Below are 26,094 nucleotides of genomic sequence, written 5' to 3'. Positions count from 1 at the left end.
GCTGAGGGTGTTTTCCTAGTGCGCCAGCACCGCAGACGTGGTCGCACTTTGTGTATTTTGGTTCGCATTGATCGCCGTCCCGGGCGCTGTTGGCATCGACAACAAGCGGTGTTCCTTCCGAGGTGGCCAATGTGTCGCGGCGAGGGTCTTCGGATGCGACTCACGTGTGAAGGAAGTTTAAAAACAACCAAAATGGCGGCCAAGGCCGCGCAGGCCTGAGACAGAAGCGGGATTGTAAACAAGTGGAATGAAGAACTAATCTTGTCGGTGAGGGCGAGTGTGGACATCTTGCTCTTTTGCTCCGACGAAGGGTGAACGCCTGAAACGTCAGCTTCTTGGTTCCCACGGCGGTTAGAATACCTCGATCAAGAACGCGCAGCTAATTCCATCCGCGGATTGTAAACAATCTCCCTCTCTTTGCCCTCCGGGTTCTATCTTTGCCCTCCGGGTTCTATCTTTGCCCTCCGGGCCCTCTTTGCCCTCCGGGGTCTATCTTTGCCCTCCGGGCCCTCTCTTTACCCTTCAAATCCTCTCTTTGTCCTCCGGATCCTCTTTGCCCCTCGGGCTGCTCTCTTTGCCCCTCGGTTTCTCTCTTTGCCCCTCGGGCCCCTCTCTTTGCTCCTCGGGCTCCTGTCTTTGCCCCCGGGCTCCTCTCTTTGCCCCTCCGGCCCCTCTCTTTGCCCCCTGGCGCCTCTCTTTGCCCCTCGGGCTCCTCTCTTTGCTCCCCGGGCCCCTCTCTTTGCCCCTCGGGCTTCTCTCTTTGCCCCCCGGGCTCCTCTCTTTGCCCCCCGAACCCCCCTCTTTGCCCCCCGGGCCCCTCTCTTCCCGCCCCCAGACTTTTCCCCCTTTCGCTAAGAGGATTCCCACACGTACAAATCGCTCCTTTCCTTTTGGTTCACTCTTCCGCCTCCTGCTCCTCATCCACGCTTGTCAACAATCAACGAACCCCACATCCCCCTTCGCACTCCCACATACGATCTACTACTCGGACCAAAACTCATAACCGATTCTTCATCCCCTTTATCGATCATCCCACCCCCTTGACCCTTCTCCCCTGTCACCTCTTCCTCTCCTCTTCGAGGTCATTATTTCGCCCTCCGCACTCTCCCCGCTCCTCGTCCTTCCTCTTCCCCTTCACATCTGTGATCCCATCCAAGTCGAGCTCTGTCGTTCCCCGCTGCGCCCGGCCCGGCCATGGCCGAGGCGGAGGAGATGCGAGACCCGGACGCCGACGTGGAGATCGACCCGGAGTTCGCCCCGCAGACCCGCCAGCGGGCGTGCACCTGGCCTAGGCCTCGCCGACCCTGCGTCCCGGGCAAGGACGGTGCGGTCGCCGAGGGAGCGTCGAGCCCTCCGGCCGAAGGAAGCGCCGAGACTCCCGCCGCCGGTAACGGTCTCGGAGCACCCGGCGGCGCCGAGGTCTCGCCCGGGGCCGCGTCGACCGGATCGGCCGCGTCCGCCGTGACCGTGGTGACCGGCAAGAAGACCACGTCGTCACGGAGGAACCCGTGGGGGAACCTTTCGTACGCGGACTTGATCACGCAGGCGATCGAGAGCAGCCCCGAGAAGCGCATGACCCTGTCGCAGATCTACGACTGGATGGTCCGATCTGTTCCCTACTTTAAGGACAAGGGAGACAACAACAGCTCGGCCGGATGGAAGGTACTTCACGACTCGCTCACACACTCGTGTACGTTTTGTTTTGCATGGACCCGGTCTCTCCCTCTCCCTGGTATCGACCCGTGTGTGTAACAAACCCACCAATGTGTATCATATTTGTTTTTCGTCATTTGCTGTGATGTAGCGGTTGGGGGTAGAGCTTGGAGCCGTCCAGCTGAAATTTCGACCCAGCTGTAAACTGCCGCCTTGGTGTTGCGCGCACAGGTTAGGTAGGCGAGTTATCGCCGGCGCGCTGAACAAATTTTCAAAATTTTGGCCTCAAAGTCGAACGTCGCTCCTGGGCAGCCGGTTCGTGAAAGACTTGGGCGGGAAACTTTCCCCATCCTGACGTCACAAGAAGGCTTGCCTGGATTGTGGTTGGGTGGCGGGGTGGCTAGACTGCACCGCCTTAATAGCTCGATGAGTTTTGTGCTAACAACAACAATGCGTCGTGTGCAAGAGCTCGTCCTCCCTGAGTCACTCGGTGCCGCCTCGTCATCCGCATGCCATGTTCCAGGATGCCCAGTGCTGACACATTCCGGCCCGTGGTTCAGGACTCCTGGAATTCGCACTGAACTGGCCCTGGAAGTTTCAGCACAAAACGGTTCGGAATACGTCGTCCTCCATTAATTATATAATCCAGACGTTTCCTACTTCGTACCATCATCGGGCGTTGGTGTCACCAACTTTTTATGGAGCGGAGGTGCCAGTCGCAGATGAATCTACGAACGCCTTGTGGGTTGGAGATGGCGTGTCCTCGCATTCTGTAGTAGCGGCTGACTTTGAGCATGGATGCGAGTCCTCTGAGGACGACTGACCCACAAAATGATGCTCGTGTCACCACGTGCCAAAATAACCATAGGGCCTGGAATTTCTGAAGGCAGCGGTGCTCCACTCATCCGCAAACACGTGAGTGTGTCCGAGGTTTCAGCAGGATGTCCCGAAACCTCAGCACTCGCAATTGACTGCAGTGGCTGGCGTAATGTTCCACGCTTCTCGTATCGTTTGACACTTTCATCGCTCGTCTGGTATCTGGTGACAAAACGTGGCTTCAGCAATGGGATGCTGAAACAAATATGAATCCGTGCGTTAAACCACCGTCACCCGGGAGCCGGTCAGACAAATCGAGCACATGATGTACAGAAAGGAGATCCACGGGGTCCTTTGCGGAAATCCTTGAAACCTGCGATGAAGTGGCTGTGATGACATGACCGCCAGTTATAGCGTGTCTGCATGATCATATGAAAGAAGAAGAATCACGATCACCAAGGTCTCCGCCAATAAGTTCATTACACCTCTTTCTGGGATAGCAAGGGAATTCTGCTCAATGGTTCTGCCACCACAAAGCTACGATGCCAGCCTCGTACGGAAATCTATTGACCTCCATTGCTGTGACTTTGTGCAGATGAGTCGTCCTCCTTCCCTCCCATCTGGATCTGACTCCTCCTCACTCCACCCCTCCCCCAGTGACTCATCTTTAAAAATGTGTCTACTCATGTGGCCTTTGGTATTCAGCCACGACAAGGAACTGACTCGAGTACCAGTGATGTGGCGGAAGAGGAAACCTGCAAACTATTTGTCTGGCATTCGAAAAGCCATTGGAGCAACTCGTGCGTTTCACCGGAGTGGCAGAAACGCTTTTGGGGAAACATCAGTGACGGTTCTACAGGTGCTCCGCCGGTCCTGATAAAGTCCTGTCGGCTTCTTCTATCGTCCTCGCATCGCACCACCTTTGTGAGCCAATCGCAGTCCATTCCTCATTGTGGTCATGGTGGCTGTAGTGATGGCCGAGGGCATGTGCTGCTCTTCCTCGGTTTCTGAACCAATAATCTGCTCTTGGGCTCGAAGTGCAAGTTGGTGATAAGTGCACGGATCTCTGGAATTGTTTAACGTTGTACATTTGCGCAACGTTATCGCCGTCACGTCAAGCGATACCTTGCGTCCGCGATGATAGGACAGCTGACCCGTCTTTACGTTCGGAACGCACATCGCTTTGAAGGGTTAAAGTTTTGGCGATTATTCATTTGGTGATTAATGATTGTGAGATTGGTGAACAAGGGAGTTGAAGTCAGGATGCACATCTAATCCTCGAAACGACAACTTTGTTGGTTTTCTGGTGATGTAAAGCCGATACTTCCCCATGTGTACAAAGCCGATCGCGATTATTATTTATTATTATTATTTTTTGCATCTTTAACTGCGGAGGAATGAGACCCGCGCGCACCTCACTTGGCATCGGTCACATCTCGAGTGTTTCTCCAGACTGAGGGAACACTGTTGTTAGTTCCAATATTGAGTTTGGCCACTTGTTGCATTCTGCACGTGGAAAATATTGCAAGTATCTCTGTGCGAAGAGGAAGCTATGTTTGGTACAGTAAACCTTGGCGAAAATTCAAATTCCTGCCCACCATCTCCCTTGTTGAGTGTGTGCTGGGACACCTTATCAGGACACCGCAATTTATATTCGGCTCAGGATGTACCGGGTCAGCATAAACTGAGGTTCTGTGTCCGGGAATGTGATTGTATTTCCCTTTTTAAATTTTTATTTTATTTATATACTAGCAGAAGTACCCGGCGTACCCGGGAGGGTAGGGGAGGGGAGGGAGGGAAGGGGGTGATGGGGGGGAGGGGGGGTAAGGTGGGGAGGGTGGAAGGGAAGGGGGTGAAGGGGGAGGGGAGAGGGGGGAAGGGGGAGGGGGGGCAAGAGAGGAAGGGGGTTCATATATATGCTGGTGGGTGAATGTGGCATTCATCACGTTTCTGAGTTAAGTGTGATGCTGATCCGGAAGAAGAAGAAGCCATACTACCAACTTCGTACACTTCCGAAATTGTTTGATTTATTTGTATTCAAATGTCTGGTGATTGTTTTGTATTTATTTATGCGAATGTGTACTTGTATATGACTATCATTAATTTAAAAAGACTTGCGCACTATCGGGGGGGGGGGGGGGGGGAGGGTTATTTCGTTATTTCTTTATATTTTTTTTTAGCTCCAAAAAACGATCTTTTTTATTTATTTATTTTTGGTCTAAAACACTCCCAGGCACTCACTGATGAACCTCTGAAAGTTTGACGAAGATCCGTTCAGCCATCTCTGAGAAAAATGGCGACACACAGACAGACATCTCTCTTATATATAATACAGACTTGGCATTTAATATGGAATTTTTTTTTGTGGGGGTGAACTTACTTTTCAAGATGTCTTAGAACCAAAAGTTCATTGGAATTATGTTGAAATTATTCTAGATTTTGTTAATGTGACCTTTAAAAGAAACAAAAACCACATTTGACATTTCGAAACAAATAAATTGATCCTTGAAAGTGATGTAAACTGATATTGAACTCAATTCATGGACAGTACTGTGTTAAACTTCTGTACGTTTTCCAGAAGTATCTCTTTATTTTGCACATTAGCCAAATTTTTTTTAACAAAAACAAAAGTTAAATTACGACTGGGATTACGGACACTAAAATTACATTTCAGTACTTCGTGTAACCCCCACGAGCATTCAGGAGAGCACGTACACGTTGAGGCATGCTGTTCACGAGATTTGCCAAGGTTTGGATAGGAATCGCTTGCCATGCAGTGACAATAGCCTGCTGCAATTCACGCGCAGAGGTCGGCTGCTGGTCAAAGTGGTCGATTTGACGCGTTAATCCTGCCCACAAGTTCTCTATCGGATTCATATCCGGGGACATGGCAGGCCACTCCATATGCTCTACACCACGGTCAGCAAGAAAGTGTTGGATCATGCGAGCACGATGAGGCCGTGCATTGTCATCATGGAAGACAAAGTTTCCTCGAAAGGCTGCACGAGCAAATGGAAGCAATGTTTCTTCCAGAAAGGCCCTGTACTTGAACTGGTTCAGGTTTCCATTCAGAACAGCCAGGTCAGTTTTGCCCCCTGCATGAAAAGCAGCCCAAACGGTCACCCCACCACCTCCAGCTTGGACTCTTGGCACAATACAATCTTTGTTGTAGGCTTCATGAACTTGTCTGCGCACTCGGACGCGGCCATCTTGACGATAGACCAGAAATATAGACTCGTCACTGAAGATCACGTGATTCCAGTGTCCTGGCTGCCATTGACGGTGCTCTCTGGCCCACTGCAATCGGCGCTGGCGGTGTTGTCTGGTCAGGCGTGGCTTTCTCAGGGGACGCCTGGCACGATAGCCTGCTTGAACCAGTCATTCGTTGACTAGCCTTCTGGATACAGGCACATTTGTCAGTTGCTGCCACTCAGCCCTAAGCCGATTAGCTGACTTGGTACGGCCATTGCAGACAGCTGGCGATCATCCCTCCTTGTGTTCTGCGGGGACTTCCTGGCCTCGGTATTGGAGTAGGGATACCCCTCTGAGCATTTCGTTTCAGGATCTTTGACACCTGACCTTGAGTGTTGCCATACTGCCGAGCAATAGCACGCTGTTTCATGCCGTAATTTCGTAAAGCCACCACTCCATGACAAACAGCATTGTCGAGTTGACGGACCATCTCCAGAGGAAGCAGCAATAACTTTTGGAGACGTGCAGCAGTTGTTTTCCACTAATACAGAACGCAACAACCCTTGTATACCCGACTGTGAAGCCAATCATCAAATGCACCTGTCCGTACATTTTGCCACGCCACCTGTGATATAATCCTGTTGTTGACTTTTTGCTGCGACAGACAATCAGTGACATGGTTCTTTTAACAAATAAATCACCAAAGTGTAAAAGAAGCTCACCAGATTGATATACTGAGTTAAGAAAGTAAAACCCAAGTCACGAAAAAAAAAATATTCCATATTAAATGCCAAGTCTTCACGAGTGCTCCTGCCTCACACCTGGCTCGACTTCACGCTGTTGAATCCAAAGCTTTCAGAATCATTGGAATCTCCCGCGATGAAGCTATCTCTGAGGGCCTTTCACTCACTCACCGCAGGCAGGTAGGTGGTCTTTCTGTCTTCTACCGACTCCTCTCCGGCCTTGCTCCCCCAGCTCTCTCTGTGCTCTGTCCCCCAAATATTCCTACAGGTCGCACAAGATCTGCCAGCCACCCTCTGATGGTTAAACTGCCGAAATCTCGGCTCTCTGCTCACCTTCACTCTTTCATTCCTCTTTTCTCCCGCCTCTGGAACAAACTCCCACACTCACTTCAATCACACTCCTCCCTCCAGGTCTTCAAAACAGCTGTTCACCACCATCTCTTATCTTCCCCCATCCAAAACCTTGATCTTTTCTACCCCCACTAATGCACCCCAGATCCACCTTGTTTGAAATTCCAACTTCTTTCCTGGAAGTCTTGGCAGTGTCCATATGTTTTATACCTCTCCCACCCCCCCCCCCCCTTCCCATGCCTCCCCCCCAAAGCCCTCTCCCTCCCACAGTTCTCTCGATGTCTCCATGTCTCTCGGTCCCTGCTCTCAAATGTTGTGTTTGTGTCCTTCTCCCTCTCTCCCCATCTTGTCTACCGCTCCCGATGTTATTTGTTTTGTGTGTCTGTTTGTCTTTCTGTGTGATTAATGTTCGCTCTTTCACGAGCCTCGATCTTGTATACAAAAAAAAATATATATATATATATATATATATATATATCAAATGATCCGGACTTCAATATTACTGATGTTTGTTTTCACGGTTGTGACTCAACATTTTGCTAACTTGTTAAGGGGTGGATGATTTTTTTTTTTTTGCGGATTATCGGATGATTGACTGCTTTTAGCCGGAGAAAATTTGAGGCAATCCTGGCCTGAATTACAAACTACAGCGCAGGTGGAAGGAACGCAATCACTTGAGCTTCGTTTTGTTGAAAGAACAAAAAAAGTTGCAATTATGAATAATTATCTTGACAGACTCGCCCGGTTTGAGGCGGCGTTGAGCAATGCGGTCTTTTTTTTTAAAGACAAATGTGGACAGGTGGAGATTAGGTTTTTTTGATTCAAGGGCAAGATGTCTTGACCTGGCTCTTTACCACAACCTATCACCTGGTGTTGGCCTAATGGTTAGGGCGGCGGGCTTGGGATCCTGAGGTCCCGCGTTCGAATCCCGTTGAGTTAACACTGGGTGCGGTTGACTCCGCCTGTCATCCTTCCGAGGTTGGCACAAATGAGTACCAGATAACTGGTTATAGAGGGGCATTGCATCAGCGGCAGATGCGCCCACAGAAAAATGATACAACCAGCACACGAACCACCTACCACCTACCACCATGACCTGAGAACTTTTTTTCTTTACGCACTCCCTATTGGGCTATCCACTTATTACATATGCAGTGGTAATTTTTGACTAAGTTTATCAACGAGCCGTACTTGATTATCCACTTTTCAATCGCGGTCGTATTTTTAACATGGAAGGCAAACCTGACGATCTCGATTAATCGTGTGGAGAAAAGGTAGATGTCTTCTCGTATGTCATTTCCCTTTCAACGGACATTCTCTTGTGATTACAGGCGAAGTCTTTTTTTTTTTTAACATGGAAGGCAAACCTGACTGAGGCTAACTTATGTCGCTCCGTAAGGCTGGCAACAAGTGTGTCGGTGCTGAGGCAAGCCAGAAAACATCTTGCTGAACTCTGCGACCAATTCTTCTTCAAAATCATGGTGGTGCTCCTTGTCAAGTGTGCCTTTGGTGTGTACTTCTCCCCTTCCCCTTCCCCTCCCCCTCCCCACCTCGAGTTCCATATCTGCAGATTCTGCCCGGCAAAATGTTTTAACCCCGTGCTCGTTTCCAAATCTCATGTACTATACGTAATCCATTTTGTCCTCCATCTTCTCCCCCTGAGTACACGCTGTTTACTGTCTGTTCTGGCATTCTGTCTTGTTTCCGTGATGGCCCAAAATGTCATAAATTTGCATTTTCTCAATTCCTGCTCTGCCATGTTTGCTTCTTCTCTGCCAGCTCTGTTCGGTCTGTCTTCATCCTTTGGCTGCCTGCCATTGGCCTAGAAATCAGCAAACATCACTACCGTTTACAGGAAGGGATGCTCTCAATTATAAACCAGTGAGCTTACTTACAATACGTGACTTTCAAAATGTCTCGAACGCAAACTATGGCTGCGCGCAATCGGAGCACTTTTAACCTGCCGTGGAAGAGAGGTGTCACGTTCCTACCGTTTCTTGCCAATACCAGTGAGCGGCGACAGTGGATAAGGATAGTATGATGGCCCGATGACTGGCGGCCTAACCATAACTCAGACACGGATGAAAGTGGGAAGAAAACTCCATCTTGGAAGCACCAAAATCCTAAACTCTTCCCGAGGAATGATCGGAGTCTCGTATATATAAAACCACCGTAAGTTAAACGTACTCCTAATAAACTTCAAGGCAGTGAACAAATAGCGCACATATCCTTCACTCTTTCATTCTCACCTTCACTCTTTCATTCCCCTTTTGCCCCGCCTCTGGAACAAACTCCCCCACTCTCTTCAATCCCTCTCCTCCCTCCAGGTCTTTAAAACAGCTGTTCACCACCATCTCTTATCTTCCCCCATCCAAAACCTTGATCTTTTCTACCCCCGCTAATTCACCCCAGATCCACTTTTTTTGTAATTCCAACTTTTATCCTGGAAGTCCTTGCAGTGTCCATATGTTTTATACCTCTCCCACCTCCCCCCAAGCCCTCTCCCTCCCACAGATCTCCCGAAGTCCCTGCTCTCAAATGTTGTGTTTGTGTCCTTCCCCCTCTCTCCCCATCTTGTCTACCGCTCCCCTTATTTTGTGTTTTATGTGTCGGTTTGACTTTTTGTGTGATTAATGTTAGCTCTTTCGGGAGCCTCGATTTTGTATACAAAAAAAATAAAAAATTATATCTTTCTGAAGAACAAGTGAACATTCACAATGCTCGCTGCTGGCTCAATCGATCAACGCCATTGGTCAATCTCACTCCTGCTATGCCGACGGTGGCTGGGAGCAATCGTTGTACTGCCATGACCTGCCAGGGCCTGCAGAACTTGATTTGGAGCAGGCCCCAAATCTTCAGAGGGTTAGAGGTTAGAAAATTAGTCGTGATATTCTTTTTATCATTGTATGTGGTAACTTTACTTTATATAATTAATATAGGCCTGTTGTAGTTTCTGATATTTTCATGAGGGTGCAGCCCAGGCAGAAATGATATCTAGTTAGAAGTACGGTAGTTGTGCTCTCATATACTCTGGCTGGGAGTTGTCGTTAACCTTAGTATTACCATAGGTTACTCTGTTGTGATTCAAGTATACTGTAGTAAAAATTGCTGGTAATTGAAGTGATTACAGTTCTAATTGCAGTAGTCTGCAGAGAATTACTCTGCATAGGGATGCCTGGGGAGAATTTGTCAATTTTTTTTTTTAACACCAGGGCTGATATAGTGGATTGGATATTGAGGATGATAAATCGTCAGTCTGAATTTTTATGCCTCCGCCCCCGAAGGTGGCCGGAGGCATTATGTTTTTGGGTTATCTGTCCGTCTGTCCGTCTGGCTAAACCCTGGTTTTTTTTTCTTTCTCAACAACCACATGGCCAATTGAGACGAAACTTTGAGGGTAGGATCGACACCCATGTGGAATGTCTTTATGATAAATGTGATGTCATAGGTCATGTAGTATGGCAGCCATCTTGGATTAAACTCGAATAATTAAAATATATTTCTCGGAAACCGCTGATTGGAAAAATTTGAAACTTGGCACATTGTCAAATACTCCCAATGGTGAACAAAAGCATGATAATGATGACTTCATCCGTGAAGTGGTCCACCAGCCATAAATGTTCTAATCAAATGCCTTAACCTAAAAATCTGAAATTGCATGCAATATGACCCATTTGTATTGTAATATTAAATTTATGACATCATTGGTCACATGGTGTTGGGCTAGCGGCTAGGGTGCCGGCTTAGGATCCTAGGATCCTGGGTTCGAATCTCGGTCGATCGCCGAATTAATGCCAGGGGGGTTGACTCAGCCTGTCATCCTTCCGAGGTCGGCTAATTGAGTACCAGTTCACTGGTAATTCCCTGTTTGTCGTTGAAGGCGGCAAAAAGGGTTGGCGTCAGGAAGGGCATCCGGCCGTAAAACATTGCTTCAAAAAGGGGACCAAAAAAAAAACAACTACCATGGTCCCCGAAAAGGCCAACCCCCGCCTTGCGGGGAAAAATGGCCTCTAAACGGTGGTTTTTATTGGTCACATGGTGTGGCAGCCATATTGGATTGAAGGAAAATTTTAAATAATTATATCTCAGAAACCGCTTTCCGTATTGATGCGAAACTTTACAAATGTCATCTAACACCATTGCTCCATATAGTTTGAAAAGTATGACATCGTAGGTCACGTGGTTTGGCAGCCATCTTGGATAGAAAAACGAACCTTGTCCGATCAGCACGAAACTTCACAAATGTGATCCCCTATCCATACATATGCAGACTTTACATTTTTGATGTCGTATGTCACGTGATTTGGCAGCCAAATTAGCTTGAAAGCCGATATTTAAAAAAATCCCTTCTCCGAAACCGCTTCACCGATCGATGTGAAACCTGTCATGTCTGGTAAAAATGTGATACTTGAAAACAGCTGAAGGGATTTAAATCAAACTTATTAATTTTTATGACAGTGAACGAGGTCATCTACCCATTGTCACGGGCAGGGACTACGCGGAGGCATATTGGTGACAGTCACTTTGCTCTAGTTTATTATTTTTACAGGCATCAAACATCAAAAATATTTTTGATTGGTTATTTTTGAGTTCTTTTTGGAGCTCAGTTAGCCACAGTAGCTAAAAAAAATTAATGATAAATCATGGCGTTGAAGAAAGATCTCAAACCAAATTTGCACAATACATTCAATACGTATAGGCATACATATCAATCGTTAGCTCGTAACCACAATATATTATGCCCCGATTGACATTATTATGGAGGGTTTTGGCACGTGTATGCCAATGCATTGTGAGGTGATCACCTTATTTTGAAAGTCCTGCATTGTAAGCAAAGTCATGGAATCCATCGACATTGCTGCTGATTGTCAATTCTTTCCTGTTTTCAAGCAGCCTGAGCCTGGTGTTGGCTTCGCGGTTAGGGTGCCGGCTTGGAATCCGAGGATCCTGGGTTTGAATCGCGGTCGATCGCTGAATTAACGCCAGGGGGGTTGACTCGGCCTGTCATCCTTCCGAGGACCGCAAATTGAGTACCAGTTCACTGGTAATTCCCTGCGTGTTGCAAGAGGCAACTAACAGGGTTGGCGGCAGGAAGGGCATCCGGCCATAAAACTGCTTCAAAAAGGGGACCACCGTGCCCGAAAAAGGCCAACCCCTGCTCTGCAGGGAAAAATGGCCTCTAAAGGTGGTTCTTTCTTCTGATCTCTGACCATGAGATTAATTTCCACCCTGGTCACTCTGGATGTGCTGCTGCTCCTCTCTCAGCAATGAGTGGAGGCCATGATCTCAAAAAAGACGTCAGGGTCATTTGCTTGGAGATATGTCTGGCTTTTATCTGTTTTCGTTCTTCTTCCCCATCTTCATATTTCATCAATGATCTCTCTGATGCTCTGGATAACCACCCTCTTCCTTTTTTGTGGGTGACTCCACATTGTGTCTTACCCCCATTGTTCTTCTCGGCAGACAGCAGCTGCATCTCACTGTACGGATCTAGAATTGATTATACTAGGGCATTGCCCGTACTATATCTATATCTAAAATTATATCCCCCCCCTCTATTTACATGAAATGGTTTGGTCCAAAGCGAACGGCTTCCGGAGTTTGGTAAAGAAATCGCCATCGCGTGCACAAACGCGCAGGAAAGCGAATGAATCGCAAATTCGTTTTTATTAGTTTTAAAACATAGTTTAACGCCAACATAGTTTGCAAACGTGAAATAAATGAATACGCTCTCAAATGTGCCATCCGAGGCAGAGTGTGTCCGCCACGTTCGGCACACGCGATAGTTCGCTGCTCTCTGATTGGTTGAATCGTTTTTTGGACATAGCTCGGTAAGTAATTGTCCGATTAATATGAAACCTTGAAAAGGCACATCCTCGGGTCCCCAGCAATATACCTGGCAAGTTAAAAGTATATCGGACCCGTGGTTGTCGAGAAACAGCGGTCACAGACAAACAAACGTACAAACGTACAAACAAACAGAGATTACTGGAATTATAGATAGATACTGGTCTGAAGATGTTACATGTCTTTCAATCCTGGAAAATCTTGATCTTGCCCTGTCGTTGTGGAAGGATCGACTAACGAACCCATCTACCTATTTCCATGATCAGCAACAGGAAAGATGTTCAATTGCTTGAAGTGTAGGCTTTACCATCAACTCTGATGTCTCCTGGGCCGACCACGTAGCAAAGCTGGTCTCCAAAGTCAGTCTCAGACCTGGCATCGTCCGTCGTTCCAAATCTTTCCTTGAAAAATCAGAACTGCTCACAGTGGATAAGGCCTTTGTGCATAGCTCAATGGAGTACGTTCCTCTCATGGGCTGATGTCCCAACATCACAACTCTCTCTTGGATTTTGTGGAATCGAAAGCTAGCCCACAGTAAAGTCAAATCAAAAGGTGTGCTGCCCTCACATTGCAGGCATGTCGGTGGCCTCTTACCGTTTCCCCTCTGGTTTATCTCCTTCTGGTCTTTCGACACTCCGACCCTTCCCTACATCTCCAGGATGTAATATTCTTCCAGTAACCTTTCCTGGTTAAACTTTCAAAATCCAAGCTTTCTGCTCACACAAACTCCCATGTTCCTGCTTTTCAGTGATATCTGTGGAACCACCTTCCAGAGGCTATGCTATCCCACTCCCTTATCTTCAAGGCTCCAAGCTGGCGGTGCACCGCCATCTCATATCATCCTCCATCCTGACACATGATCTACATGAACCCTTTCACTTATAGGTTGCAATGTTTCCCTCAACCTCCACCTCTCTCTCTCTCTCTCTCTCTCTCTCCATTCATTAATTCCCTTGCTTGTCATGTCCAATAGCTTCCCCGCTGCCCCACTCTCAGTTCATACCCTCTGCCACCTTGCTCTTCCACGAGCCTCGATCTTGATGAGAAAAAAACAAGACAAAATGAACATTAGGATGCCTCCCATCTGGATCTGATTGGAGAGAGGGTTACAAGACAAGAACATGTAATGGTTTATTTTTAATGTTGTTTGAATGGAAGTCCTGTGATGTTTGTACAAGTTATTCCAAGATCGGACATACTGTCGGTATCATTGGCACTCATGAACAGAGATGATATTGTGAAAAAAAGAGGCAGGGTGGGTGGGGGATGGCAGGGTGGGTGAAGGATGCATCCATTTTGATGGATTGTATTCTGCTTATCGAGTTTAAGATAACAGGGAAATAAATAAATAAACAAACAAACAAGCATTGATTAACTTTAAGTTCTGTTATCACGAAGCACGAAGCAGAGTGTGTGCCACCGAGCCCCAGCGGGTTTGTAAATGCTTTCGATAATGGGTGGATCTTCCGCGAGGTGATTGACAGGCCAAAAATGTTTCTGCTGTAGAAATTGCGCAACACTATGATTTGAATAACGCGTCTGCCGAGTTTCGGGAACTGAGTGGCGTGCTGATGAGGGGAGTGTCGTTGAAGCTGAAGGGAAAGGTGTATGCTGCATGTGTGAGAAGTGTTATGATTTATGGGAGCGAGACATGGGTAATGAACGTAGAGCAGCAACGAAGGCTGGAAAGGGTGGAAATGCGAATGGTTCGGTGGATGTGCGGAGTATCGTTGAGAGAGAGGAAGACAAATGATGAATTGCGAAAGATGAAGGGAATAGAGCCTGTGATTGATGCTGTGAAGAGAAACAGGTTGAGATGGTTTGGTCATGTGTTGAGGAAGGATGAAAGTGACTGGTTGAGAGGAGTGATGGAAATGAATGTAGAAGGAAGTAGAGGATGGGGAAGACCGAGAAAGACTTGGCTAAAGATGGTGGAAGAATAAATGCGGGCAAGGGGGTTAACAAGGGGAGATGCAGAAAATAGGGCAAAATGGAGAAGATTGTCATGGGGACCGCAAGGCTAACCCCCGCTCTAGCAGGGAAAATGGCCTTAAAATGCATGTTGTTGTTGTTGTTGTCTCCGATGCCAATGCACGTTTGCTTGGTTGCAGCATCAGTACTGAAAGATTGCTGAGGATGTTTAACGTTTACGGCATTGGGCGATTTGATAGCCGGTTTGCTGCTGTTGACAATACGTTGAAGTTGTCCATTTAACTTTATCGATGCTGTCCACATTCTGGAACATTCTGTCCGATCCAAATGCAGAAGCGACCTCAGAATGCGCCCTGTCACGTTCACGTGATGTCACCCGACTCTGAAGCTTGTTGGAGAAACCACAACCGGGCCAGGCAAACATGTTATCAGACCCTAACATGACCTTCTGTTGAATTATGCACTGTGGTCGCTTATATTTGCGGATTCCACCGCTCGTGTATTTTCCAAGTTTTTGATGTTTATTTGTTGGATTGCTCGTCTGCGTCGGCGCCGTCCAAATCATTGTCGTATTTATGTTGCGTGCAGAAATCTAGGCTCGTGGATGTGCTGAATGATGGAGGGCAGCAGGTTCACAGCCTTGGACAGTATACGGGGCATCGCACATGAGTTAGAGAAGTGGGGTATGACAGGGGATGGGGTTCATTGAGGGTGGAAGATATCATTGGTGGCTTTGGGAGAAAACATTGGCATGAGGTGACAATTGGCAGCACTCTTGAAAGGCTGGAGGGGAGGGGGTACGAGACACGAAACAGGGAGTCGGTTCCACGTGTCTATGAGTGAATTGAGGTGAACATTCATCTTATAATTGGGGAGGGAAAGCAAGTGTGGGATTCTGGAAGAACGTGTGGTGTGACTAGGAAAGATGGAAGGATGAGCGGCCAGAAGTGGGTTCATAGAAAACGGAAATCCACCAACCAGCCAGTAAGTAGTGCGAGAGGAGCCAACGTTGGGTCTTGACGTCCTGTTGAGATATGCCAAGAACACAGAGATCCATGGACCCTATCGTCTCGAGGGGAAGGAAGATGGGAAGCAGCTGCACCAGCCCAGCGTGGGGGGGGGGGGGGGGGGGGGGGGGGAGGAGTGAGGGTGGTGGAGGCGGGGTCACTTACTCCATGATACTTCAGATGAATGCCTTGTACGCTGCAGTGAGCACCAAGTGGCTCAGAATTTTAGTTATATATATATTTCTTATTTAAATAATTTTGTTCTATCCTCTGACTTTTGTTCATTCACACCTCATTTCCTCCTCCTCCGCTTTTGCAAACCGTATTTTGAGAAGGCCAAAGTACCAGAAGCCGAATTATTTTCTAATGACGTAATTTGGTGAATTTGTTTTGCCAGTTTCAGGATTTTGTGTAATGCACTACTTACTCGGGGTGTAGGCGAATGACTCTGTCCTTGGCAGGGTTTTGAACATTCACATGACTGCACGCAGATGGTAGGATTGCACGTGCTGATGACATACGACTGAAGCCTGTGCGGAAAACTTCCCATAATGTTTCATTCGGCCTTGAACGTTTTTATCCTGCATGATGTTCACCGTCGGCATTTCAACAATCTCTTTATTCTCTTGATGTTTGGTATGTGCATTCAGCTCGTTTTACCATAAATATGTTGGAAATCTCTGCCGTTTTCTGCAAGCATTGCCATTCATGGAAGACTCGTGATTGTCATTTTGGCCAACGTGGAAACTTCCTTGCGACCGACCGTTTTCACGGGGACTCACAATCGGGCCCTGTCTAGTGCGATCAACGCATTTAATATATTTGTATGCAAGGTGTCGCTTCAGTCTCGTATTCTTCCATTCTAAGGAGAGTATATGTGTACTTTGCATTGATTGTTTGTTGCCTTTTGAGTTGGCTATGGTGGATTTATTGTTTTTTTTACCTCTGCCACCAAAGGTGGACGGAGGGTATGTTTTCACCCCCTCTTTGTTTGTGTATTTGTCTGTGAGCAGGATATCTCAAAATTATGAATTGATTCGGACAAAACTTGGTTGACATGTTGGGTGTGCGACAAGGATGAATTGAATAGATTTGGGTGAAGATCCGGGTCCAGATGGAATAATTTTAAGTGATTCTTCACAATTGAACGAAATTTCGCACGATATCTCAAAAAATTGGAGATGGAATTTAACAACTTGGTGGATGAGTTGGTGATGTGACACGAACAAGCCGATTAGATGCTGGTTGAGGTCCGGCTGCAGATCCGGCCGATCAGTGGGATACAAAACCTAAACTGTTTAGCCTGGCAGAGGTATGCCCTCTACCGAGTGCCATTCCAGTTATCAAAATATATTGGGCACTTTCTGTTCACTTCGGAGTTTCTGCAGAAAAATAACTTTTACTTGGTACTGCCTTTTAACTGTGCTCTGCTCTGTGTGTGCCCTGGCACAGTGCTGTGGCTTGTGTACCCTATTGTCGTGCTATGGCTTGAGTGTACCCAACCGTGGTGCTTGTTCCATTGACTCCGATAGCTGTGCCAGTGGTATTGTCACTTGGTGCCAATACCAGCAGTATCACACATGCTGGGAAGGTCAAAGAGTAGGAAACAGACTAAGATAGTTCCGTTGCCAACCAACATTGGCGAGTGTGGTGAGTAAGCCAAAAACCTTTAAATGTGATATGTCACAGTATGATATATTTATAATTATATATATATATATATATATATATATATAGCCCTCAGCTCAAATTTCTGACCATAGTAGCAGTCCAGATGAGGAGAGAGCAGAGCTTTCTCTGGATTGGTGGGCCAATATTGCTTTGTTCATCTTCGCCTAATTGATGGACCTGTTGAGGTGTTCTTTTGGTAAATGTAGAGTGTGGCCAAATTAAAGCACAGTATCACAGGGATTGTTGTTTCAAATTGAAGTCTGTTCAGGGATAAGGTTTCCGGTCAGGGTTAGATGTAGCGTGCTGGTTTTGAATGGGACTAAATTGGATCTGTGCTTTGTATTTTGATGAAATGCCAGTTATGGTGATCGATCGCGTAAACGTTTGCTCAACTCTTATTTTTTATCACTGTGGTGGGTTTTTGCCGTTACGTGTTGCAGAATTCCATTCGGCACAACCTCTCCCTGCACAGCCGGTTCATCCGCGTGCAGAATGATGACACCGGTAAAAGCTCCTGGTGGATGCTCAATCCAGATGGCGGCAAGGGAGGGAAGTCCCCACGGAGGAGAGCAGTCTCGATGGATAACAGCAACAAGCTTGCAAAGGTGGGTCCCATCTCTCCTTCCGATTTTCATTTTTACTTACTTAACAAATTTTAATTGTGATTATTGCCCTCTTCATTTGGTTATCCTTGATTATCTATATTTGGAACTATGGTGCCATTTCTAAATGAATCAAATCATCTTTAAATCATACTCTTCTTCTTTAAATCCTTTGTTCTTGATGAAAAGTGTGCTCGAGTAAATGTATAACTGCGGGATAGGGTTACGGCTAACCCGGAATGGTTCACTTGCCATGAGAAGGTGGAAAATGAGGCTGCATGTTTCTTGAGAAGTAAGGGTTTATTACAGATGCACAACATACAAGACGACACAGAGAATTCCGGTACGAACGGCAGACTGGAATGAATTGATAAGGAGAAATAAATACACCCTTAATCACAGATATAAATCCAAGGTGCCACAAGCACACAATCACTCCATATACAATGGGGAGAAACCAGACAAAGGCTTAAGATACAGGTGGGCAGGTCTTCAGAATGAATGTGCTGTCCGCACAGGGGAATATTGCAAGGAGGCACGTGTTGGTTCTCCGGCCACAGCACCAAAGAAGAGCTCGCTGCTCAGAGGGCCCCGACTGCTGCCAGTGTGTGTCCTTTCATTGCCATGCCCGGGTGTTCCTCGCTCCCAATCATGCAGAACAAAATCGCAACCGTGGTGCCGTCACACGGGGCAGTTGGCATCATGGCGCCCCTCGAACAATCTTGTACAAGCAGTCTTGTACATCACCCTTATACACTGAAATAAGACGACGTTGAGTTGCAGTTAAGGAGATGGAGGCTTTATTGATCACCATAGTTAAGGAGATGGAGGCTTTATTGATCACCATAGTTAAGGAGATGGAGGCTTTATTGATCACCATAGTTAAGGAGATGGAGGCTTTATTGATCACCATAGTTAAGGAGAATCCCTGGCGTTGGGCTAGCGGCTAGGGTGCCGGCTTAGGATCCTAGGATCCTGGGTTCGAATCCCGGTCAAATCGCTGAATTAACGCCAGGGGGGTTGACTCAGCCTGTCATCCTTCCGAGGTCGGCAAATTGAGTACCAGTTCACTGGTAATTCCCTGCTTGTCGTTAAAGGCGGCAAAAAGGGTTGGCGTCAGGAAGGGCATCCGGCCGTAAAACATTGCTTCAAAAAGGGGACCGAAAAACAACAACAACCACAGTTCCCGAAAAAGGCCAACCCCCGCTTGCGGGGAAAAATGGCCTCTAAAGGTGGTTTTTTATAGTTAAGGAGATGGAGGCTTTATTGATCACCATAGTTAAGGAGATGGAGGCTTTATTGATCTAGTCAGTTGGCTTAGTGCTATATTTAAAGATTACCGTTACCGGGCAGATAAAAGCACAATATTTGGCACGAGGCTCCCTTAGGGCCAAATAATTAATGTTAGCCTAGGATCCCTCCGGAGTTTTTTTTAAAAATTCATGTAAAACACCAAAATTCAAGATGGCCGACATCGATGACAAAATATAGCTTTTCTCGAATCCTGGTAGTCATAACTCATAAGTAACTCAGGGCGGTTGACAAATTTGGGATTTTGAGGTCGTTGAATGTTATTGTGACATTATAATAGTACCAATACATTGTAAAATGTTATAAAGACCATTATTATTCCAATAAATGGAAAATTTCAAATAAACATCCACCCTCTTCTGGAAGGGAAATATTATCACCCAATAAAGTGAATAACAGCGAATCATGTATTTCAGTAACTGGCCTTGTGCTAGTCAAGACGATATTAAAAAGTCCAAGGCATTTGTTAGAATAACTACAGTAATTTGAATTGCACAGACAAAACTAAATTTTCAAGCAAATAACATCACTATGCTTTATTCGTCGGTCTCCAAGTAGTTCTCAATTTCCCTTACTCTCTCACACTACGGAGACAATAGTAGGCCACTTCATGGCGTTGAGTTGGAATGCAATTTGTTTATAATAACAGTCACAGTTTCTTACAAAGTATGTGGCATTGTCCTGTGATGTCTCTTGCAGTAACACACAGTTTGCAATGCTCCATGGAGTGCATTTCTTCTGGCAGAAGAGTTCCCTTCTTGTCTTGTTGACAGAGCTCAAAGGACTGGTTTTGTCATACAGGATAACAGTCAGTCTCTCGAGCTTCTGGAAAGATTCATCGTCGAAATCCAGCAGCTCGAAGGGATGACCGGCCAGATACACAAATGTCTCTGTGACGTCTTCGTCGACCTGCCAGGCTTGCCAAACCGACTTCTTGCCCTTGCCGTTGAAGGCAGAGGTTGTATCGCAACCTGAAAAGGCATACTAAAAATGTGAAAATTAAATTTAAAAAAATTAAAACTCCGGAGGGCTCCGAGGCTAACATTAATTAATAGGCCTTAAGGGAGCCTCATGCCAAATATTGCGCTTTTATCCGCCCGGTAACTAATTTCACTGAGCCACCTGACTAATCACCATAGTTAAGGAGATGGAGCGCTTTCAGTGCCAATCGGCATCGTACTTAGCCAAATCGGTGGCTTCTTCTTCACCCCGATACTGCACCCTCAGTCCCTCATATGCCACATCCACTTTCCAGGATCCTATTACATCCCTTAGGAACACATCCAAGCACTGCAAAACTGGGGGTTTTTGGAAGTATTTTGAAGGCGATTTGTGTTCTACAGTGTTCATGTGTATAATTAAATTTAAAGAAAGGGTTCTAAGGGCGTATAACTAAATGGTTCCAGGTTTTATCGCCGTTTTACACAGTGTGTATTACATCACCCTATATAACACATTATATTAGTTATGCGTGCCTGTTGTTTGTGTCCTTCATAACGTCCTTAAATACAGTAAGTTTCCTGTTTGAAATGATCTTCAATTTCGTTAAAATGTCAGGCAGGCAGAGTAAAAAAAGATTATCCTGCTCCACTGCGCATGTGCCATTGGGATGAATTCAGAGCCAAGGTTCTGTAAAACGGCAGATTTGTTTTCCGATTCATGTTCCGATTCATATTCAGAATATAACATTTAGTTTAAATAAGCTGTTCCTCTATCATAAACTGATAAGACCGTCTGTCTGTCTCTGTCTCTGTCTGATGGACAGACATGAAACAATTGCTTAAACCCGCTTTTTTACTTTGCGTGCGTGGGGTAACATTCACACTAACGGGTTCCTGGTTACAGAAAATGCTTTAACCTACACAAACATACAGAACACGCTAACGCCAAAACTTGCTGTTTTGGAAGATGTATTCATCACCATACGAGGGTTAGCAGGATGGCCTTATAGGGATGTGCATTCATCTTTGAGCTGTCTAGCCTGGTTTTGAACGTTGAATGAATGAATATGTATGAATGATCGTTTTAAGGCCATTTTCCCCGCTAGAGCGGGGGTTAGCCTTGCGGGCCCCATGACAATCATGGTTCCCTGTTTGAGGCAATGTTTTTATGGCCGGATGCCCTTCCTGACGCCAACCCTTAGTCGCCTCTTACAATGCACAGGGATACGGTGTACCTATTCTAAACCGGGGTACACACCGGGATCATTCATCCCAGCAAGCTGGTACTCAATTTGCCGACCTCGGAAGGATGACAGGCTGAGTCAACCCCCCTGGTGTTAATTTAGCGATCGACCTGGATTCGAACCCAGGATCCTAGGATCCCAAGCCAGCACCCTAACCGCTAAGCCAACACCAGGCTAGGTGTTGAACGTTTTGAACGTTGAGCTAGCTACAAACTTCCATTCTGGTAGTTTACAGGCAGGGCAACGCATTAATGTGCACATCATTCTTCAGTACATGTTAAGCTAGAGGACATGTCTGTCCATCGTGAATAGTAGGTGATTTATCGCCAGTACTCTGAATGAATTCCAAATTCTTGCCCTGACTTCCTGTTGCAAGGGCAACGGCAAACCACCCAGCCAAACCTTTGCTCAGGAATTACTTCTACAGCACTGATGCTGTCAAGAATCTGATGCATTTGATTTATTGAATCATCACCAAAATGCAATAGCAGTTTTTTCTTCCGACATGATTTGCAGGGCAAAATAACCTTTTTATTACACAATATGCACATATATACGATGGTCATTCAAAATTTGTGTTTTGTTTAATTTCTAATGTCTTATCACATTTTAAAAGTTTGTTTGCAAACAATTTTAAGTTTGTTATTTTGCATTGTAATTTTAACTTTGAGCGTCGTAACTTTTTGTCCGCTGCCTCTGACATTTATCTCCGAAGGTTCGTGCAAAAGTGGCGAAGAAGAAGAGGGCAGCTGTAGCAGAAGGGCGATCGGATAGCCCCAACTGCTGGGCAGCGAACTCTCCGTCGCAGAACAGTGACGAGTTTGAGCCGTGGAGCTTTCGGCCGCGCAGCAGTTCCAATGCCAGCACGTTGAGTGGCCGCGTCTCACCCACCAGAATGACCCTCGAGTTTGAGGAGCGCTCTGAGCACGAGGGCTCACCGGTGTCCCCACGAATGTACCTGGAGAGCCGTAATCAAATAGCGCTCAACAAACCTCTCTCTGCAGAAATGCCCCGTCTTGCAGATATGGCTGGGACCATGAATCTAAATGACAAAATGCATCAGACCTTGTGCCCATTAAACGATAAGATGATGGATGATTTGCTTGAGGACATGGATGTGCAGAGCACGACGCCGAGTACGATGAATAATCCACTTGTACCGGCCCTCGGTGGATCCTCAAGCTTTTGCTTCTCGTCACAGTCGGAGACGTTTGGTAACTCCATTTTTAGTCCGTCTGGAGGAAGCGTTCCGGCTTGGCGACCACCTCCCATGGAGACAATTCAGGAGAACAAGCCCGCTACGTTCCCGACCCTGGCCACGTTCAATTCGCAGACGTTTCGGGACATGCTCGAATCTGAAACCTTGCCTGGAAACGATTTTCCCATTCGGCAGGCTGACGTGATGCTGGCACAGGCAGGAACGCAGCCGAACAGCGCGAGGCTGCCCGGAAACCCGCCACGGTCCGTGTTCAGTCAGGGTAGCCCCGTGAGGTTTCCTCAGTCGAGCTCCAATACAGACGTCATGCAGCAGGATCCGATGCCGAGCGTTAAATCTGGCCCTTTATCCCCCAGTTTGATTTTGGGCTCGGAGCAAAGCAACATGCACATCCTGCAGCACGCCGCCGACCCCACGCTGCTCACTAAACGCCCTCTCAGTCCTGGACCGCCTTCCATCCCAGATTGCACAATGGGTGACCCTTTGGGCTTTTCCCACGGGAGTCAAAGGATGCCACCAGATTTGGACCTAACAGTGTTTGAGGATTGCCAAGACCTAGGTTTTGACATTTATTCTCTAATTCAAGGAGAGCTCCAGGACGAGGAGGGTCTCAATGTTACATTTGACACACACTAGATCCTAATAATCATGTTGTTATCGGTATGTATTCCTTTTATTCCTTTGACTAATTTGGCGTTAAAAAAAACACCAATAATCAGTAGTAAATTTGCATGACTGCATGTTGCATTATCTCGGTGATTTTATTTTATTTTTTTATTTAAAAAAAAAAGAAAATTATTCCCTCCTGGATAATCTGCGGATTGTGCTTTAGCATCCGTTGCAAACACTCACTCTATTGATTCAAACATCAAGTTTACTTTGCTCTTCTTACTTCACTGACAGCTTTACTGTGCCATAACGTTTTGAAAACTGATCAAGTGATAAAAGGAAACAAAGGAGAGAGAGAGAGAAAAAAGAAACCTATAATATTTCTGTAAGGAAGCTTCACAGGGTGCTGTTCGTAAAAGACGAGAGCTATTTCCCCCCCCAAGCTATCCTCCCCCTTCTTGCAATTGTACATCTTGTACACGGAGTGGTCACATCGCGGTTTGATCGTCGCAACCTGCAGTCGTTCGACGCCACGTTGTGCAAAAGGTACAAGCCATATTCTCACGCGAGCTATCGGTAAAGCAACGTTGTCTACAGGAGCTTCGTGTTGTACCGTTTCGTTCTGTGAGATGGTTCTGCCGCATTAGTTTTGTCGCTAATTGTACATTTTGCTTTTTAAACGAATCTATTTCCACGACCGTCTCTTGGGGGTCGTGGGTGGTCTGCCATGGCTTGAATCTCGTGAAAAAAAACAAACAAACCTTGATCGTGTTGCTGGTACAAGTGCCATTCCAGCATCGTCCTGCCTTGCTACAGATTTTGTACTTGGGTGTTTGGAATTGGCCAATTTGTTAAGAGGGTGTGGTAGGGTAGGGTTAGTTTGGCCCTGGAGGGCCTGGAGCTTTTAGGAAGTTATTTGCATTTGTTTCTGCGAATTGCATGGCATGTTATAAATGGGAGTTTTATCAGGTGTATGTATGTATTGTATTAAAAAAAATCTGTACATATTTTAGAAATGCATTTTGAAATCGGATATAAAAATTTGTCCTGAAATTAAATGCAAAGTATATTTACACTTTAACGGCCATGAAGAGTAACACAGTCGGACATTTTGTCGAACCTCGTGGTTTTGGTGATGAATCCTAACTCCAAAAAATTTGATTAATCGAGAGTAAAACTATCATGTTGAACACTAAAAGTGTTTCACACTAAAGCTTTTTTTTTTTTTTTTAGTACAAGGACAAGTGGAATGGTTGTTATTGTTTTTTTTGCGGGTTTTTTTTTGATGCATGAGGCAGTTTACAAGTATGCGAAACTTATTTGGATATACGGATCGTGCCTTCAAAGTGATGTCCATAAACTCGCCTGTTGTTGAGATGCGCTCGGACATCGCAAGCAACGTGTAATTGTAAAGACAATCTTAAAATTCAACTAATGCAACGTTAAATTTTGTATTTATGATTTTATATAATTTTTTTGTATAGCAAAATGTTCCTTTTTATTTTTTTATTTTCTTTTCGCAGCCATTTGTCCGTGACAAAGGCAGAATGCACACTTATTTGTCTTTCTCGATGATGGTATGACATCTGTTTTGTCGGAGTGGAAACAGGCCAAAAAGGATCCTTGTTTACTAAACTTAAAAGTTGCAGATGTTCAATAAGTAGATTTGGCCAGAAATAGCTCCCCCACCCTCGCTTCCCTGACCTCACCCCACTAGTCCCTTCCCCTCATGACTGTTATACAGTGGCTGTCCATGTCACCTTAAACTGGAAGCTTTCTCTGGGACGTTCTATCGCCAAACAAGCAAGCTGATGACTGCCTGCCTCTCCTTTATTCGCTCGTGTTCGTTGTATAGTTGTGATTTTATTTCTTCATTCCCCCCCCCCCCCCCCCCTTCTTCTTTGACAGCCGTGGCCAGGACGTTCAGCATTCATATTCTTGTACTTAATAAACGGATTTGAAACCATGGTTTTTCTTTTTTGTGACTTTTTCTCCATGTTGTGGTTTAAAAAAAAGTATTTTTTTTGCTTTCATGGAATCGTTCCAAGCAGCGCAAGCTTTGTCAAAGTGAGCAAAAGTGTACATATTCTCATTCGTCCATTAGACTAGACACGGTCGAAGATGTGATATTCGTGATAAAGTATATGGAACTGTACTTACCCTCGCGAGAAGAGAGGGTATTGCATTTGAGTCCGTTTGTCTGTTTGTCCGCACAGAATAAATGTGATTTTCTCTGCAATCGTTGGTCCAATTGACAGGTAGTTTTCACCGGAGGTGTGCCTCCTTCTGTAGAATTTTTAATAATTATGACGTCATAGGTCACGTGGTACGGGCCCCATCTTGGAAAAACCGAAAAAGTTTGCACTTATATCTCCGAAAGCGCTGCATAGAAAAAAAAAATCAGACATCAGCGGTGGATCCAGGGGGTGGGGAGGGGTGCCGTGGGTGCGCACCCCCCCCCTCTGCAACGCAACGGCATGGGTGTGCTGGAGGCATCTATATAAGAATAGCGTAAGGACTCGACTTTGTTATCCCTTTTACGCCGCACCCAGTGACCCGATGCCCACGGCACTAATGGATTTACGATCTACGAACCGCGCTCTTTGTTTATCAGCTAGACTACGGATTTTTATTATAAGAAAATAGGCCTTTTATGTTTTGAAAAGCGGAATTTTTTTTTTTTTATGTGAAAAAATCCCGAAATATTTTTTTCCCCCGTTTTATTCATTTTTAATTATTACCAAGTTTTTCAGAAATCAGTCAAAAAAAGAACAAAAAATGGTAAGCTTTTTCCTGCACAACATTAAGCACTCTGGGCTAGTAAACAGGTAAAAAATGACGTTCAGGTACCTTTATTGCAACCGCATTGTTTGATAAGTAGAGGACTAGAAGAAATTGACAAGACCCTTTTAGGAACGGTTAAAGTAGGTGTTTGAAATCATTATCTTGGTAATGTTCT

The 26,094-nt window shown here is 45.9% G+C and overlaps 1 protein-coding gene across 1 annotated transcript; it reads left to right on the top strand.

Moving 5' to 3' along the window:
• The first annotated feature begins 1,055 nt into the window (after positions 1–1,055).
• Positions 1,056–25,103, top strand: LOC137439753 (forkhead box protein O3). Its single transcript, XM_068135813.2, has 3 exons — positions 1,056–1,662; positions 17,653–17,817; positions 22,026–25,103. The coding sequence occupies exons 1-3, from the start codon at positions 1,195–1,197 to the stop codon at positions 23,160–23,162; spliced, it is 1,770 nt and encodes a 589-aa protein (XP_067991914.2). The 5' UTR covers positions 1,056–1,194; the 3' UTR covers positions 23,163–25,103.
• Positions 25,104–26,094: the final 991 nt, after the last annotated feature.

The sequence above is a fragment of the Myxine glutinosa genome, chromosome 14 (assembly GCF_964187855.1).
Source record: "Myxine glutinosa chromosome 14, kmMyxGlut1.1, whole genome shotgun sequence".
NCBI lineage: Eukaryota > Metazoa > Chordata > Myxini > Myxiniformes > Myxinidae > Myxine > Myxine glutinosa.
Note: the sequence above shows the minus strand (reverse complement) of the source record. Positions and strands in the feature narration are given on the sequence as shown.

Excerpts from the sequence above, each read along its gene's own strand:
- LOC137439753 (XM_068135813.2), top strand. The coding sequence starts at position 1,195 with ATGGCCGAGGCGGAGGAGATGCGAGACCCGGACGCCGACGTGGAGATC. Across the intron at positions 1,663-17,652 it reads ACAGCTCGGCCGGATGGAAG|AATTCCATTCGGCACAACCT; the intron begins GTACTTCACGAC and ends TACGTGTTGCAG. Across the intron at positions 17,818-22,025 it reads ACAGCAACAAGCTTGCAAAG|GTTCGTGCAAAAGTGGCGAA; the intron begins GTGGGTCCCATC and ends TTATCTCCGAAG.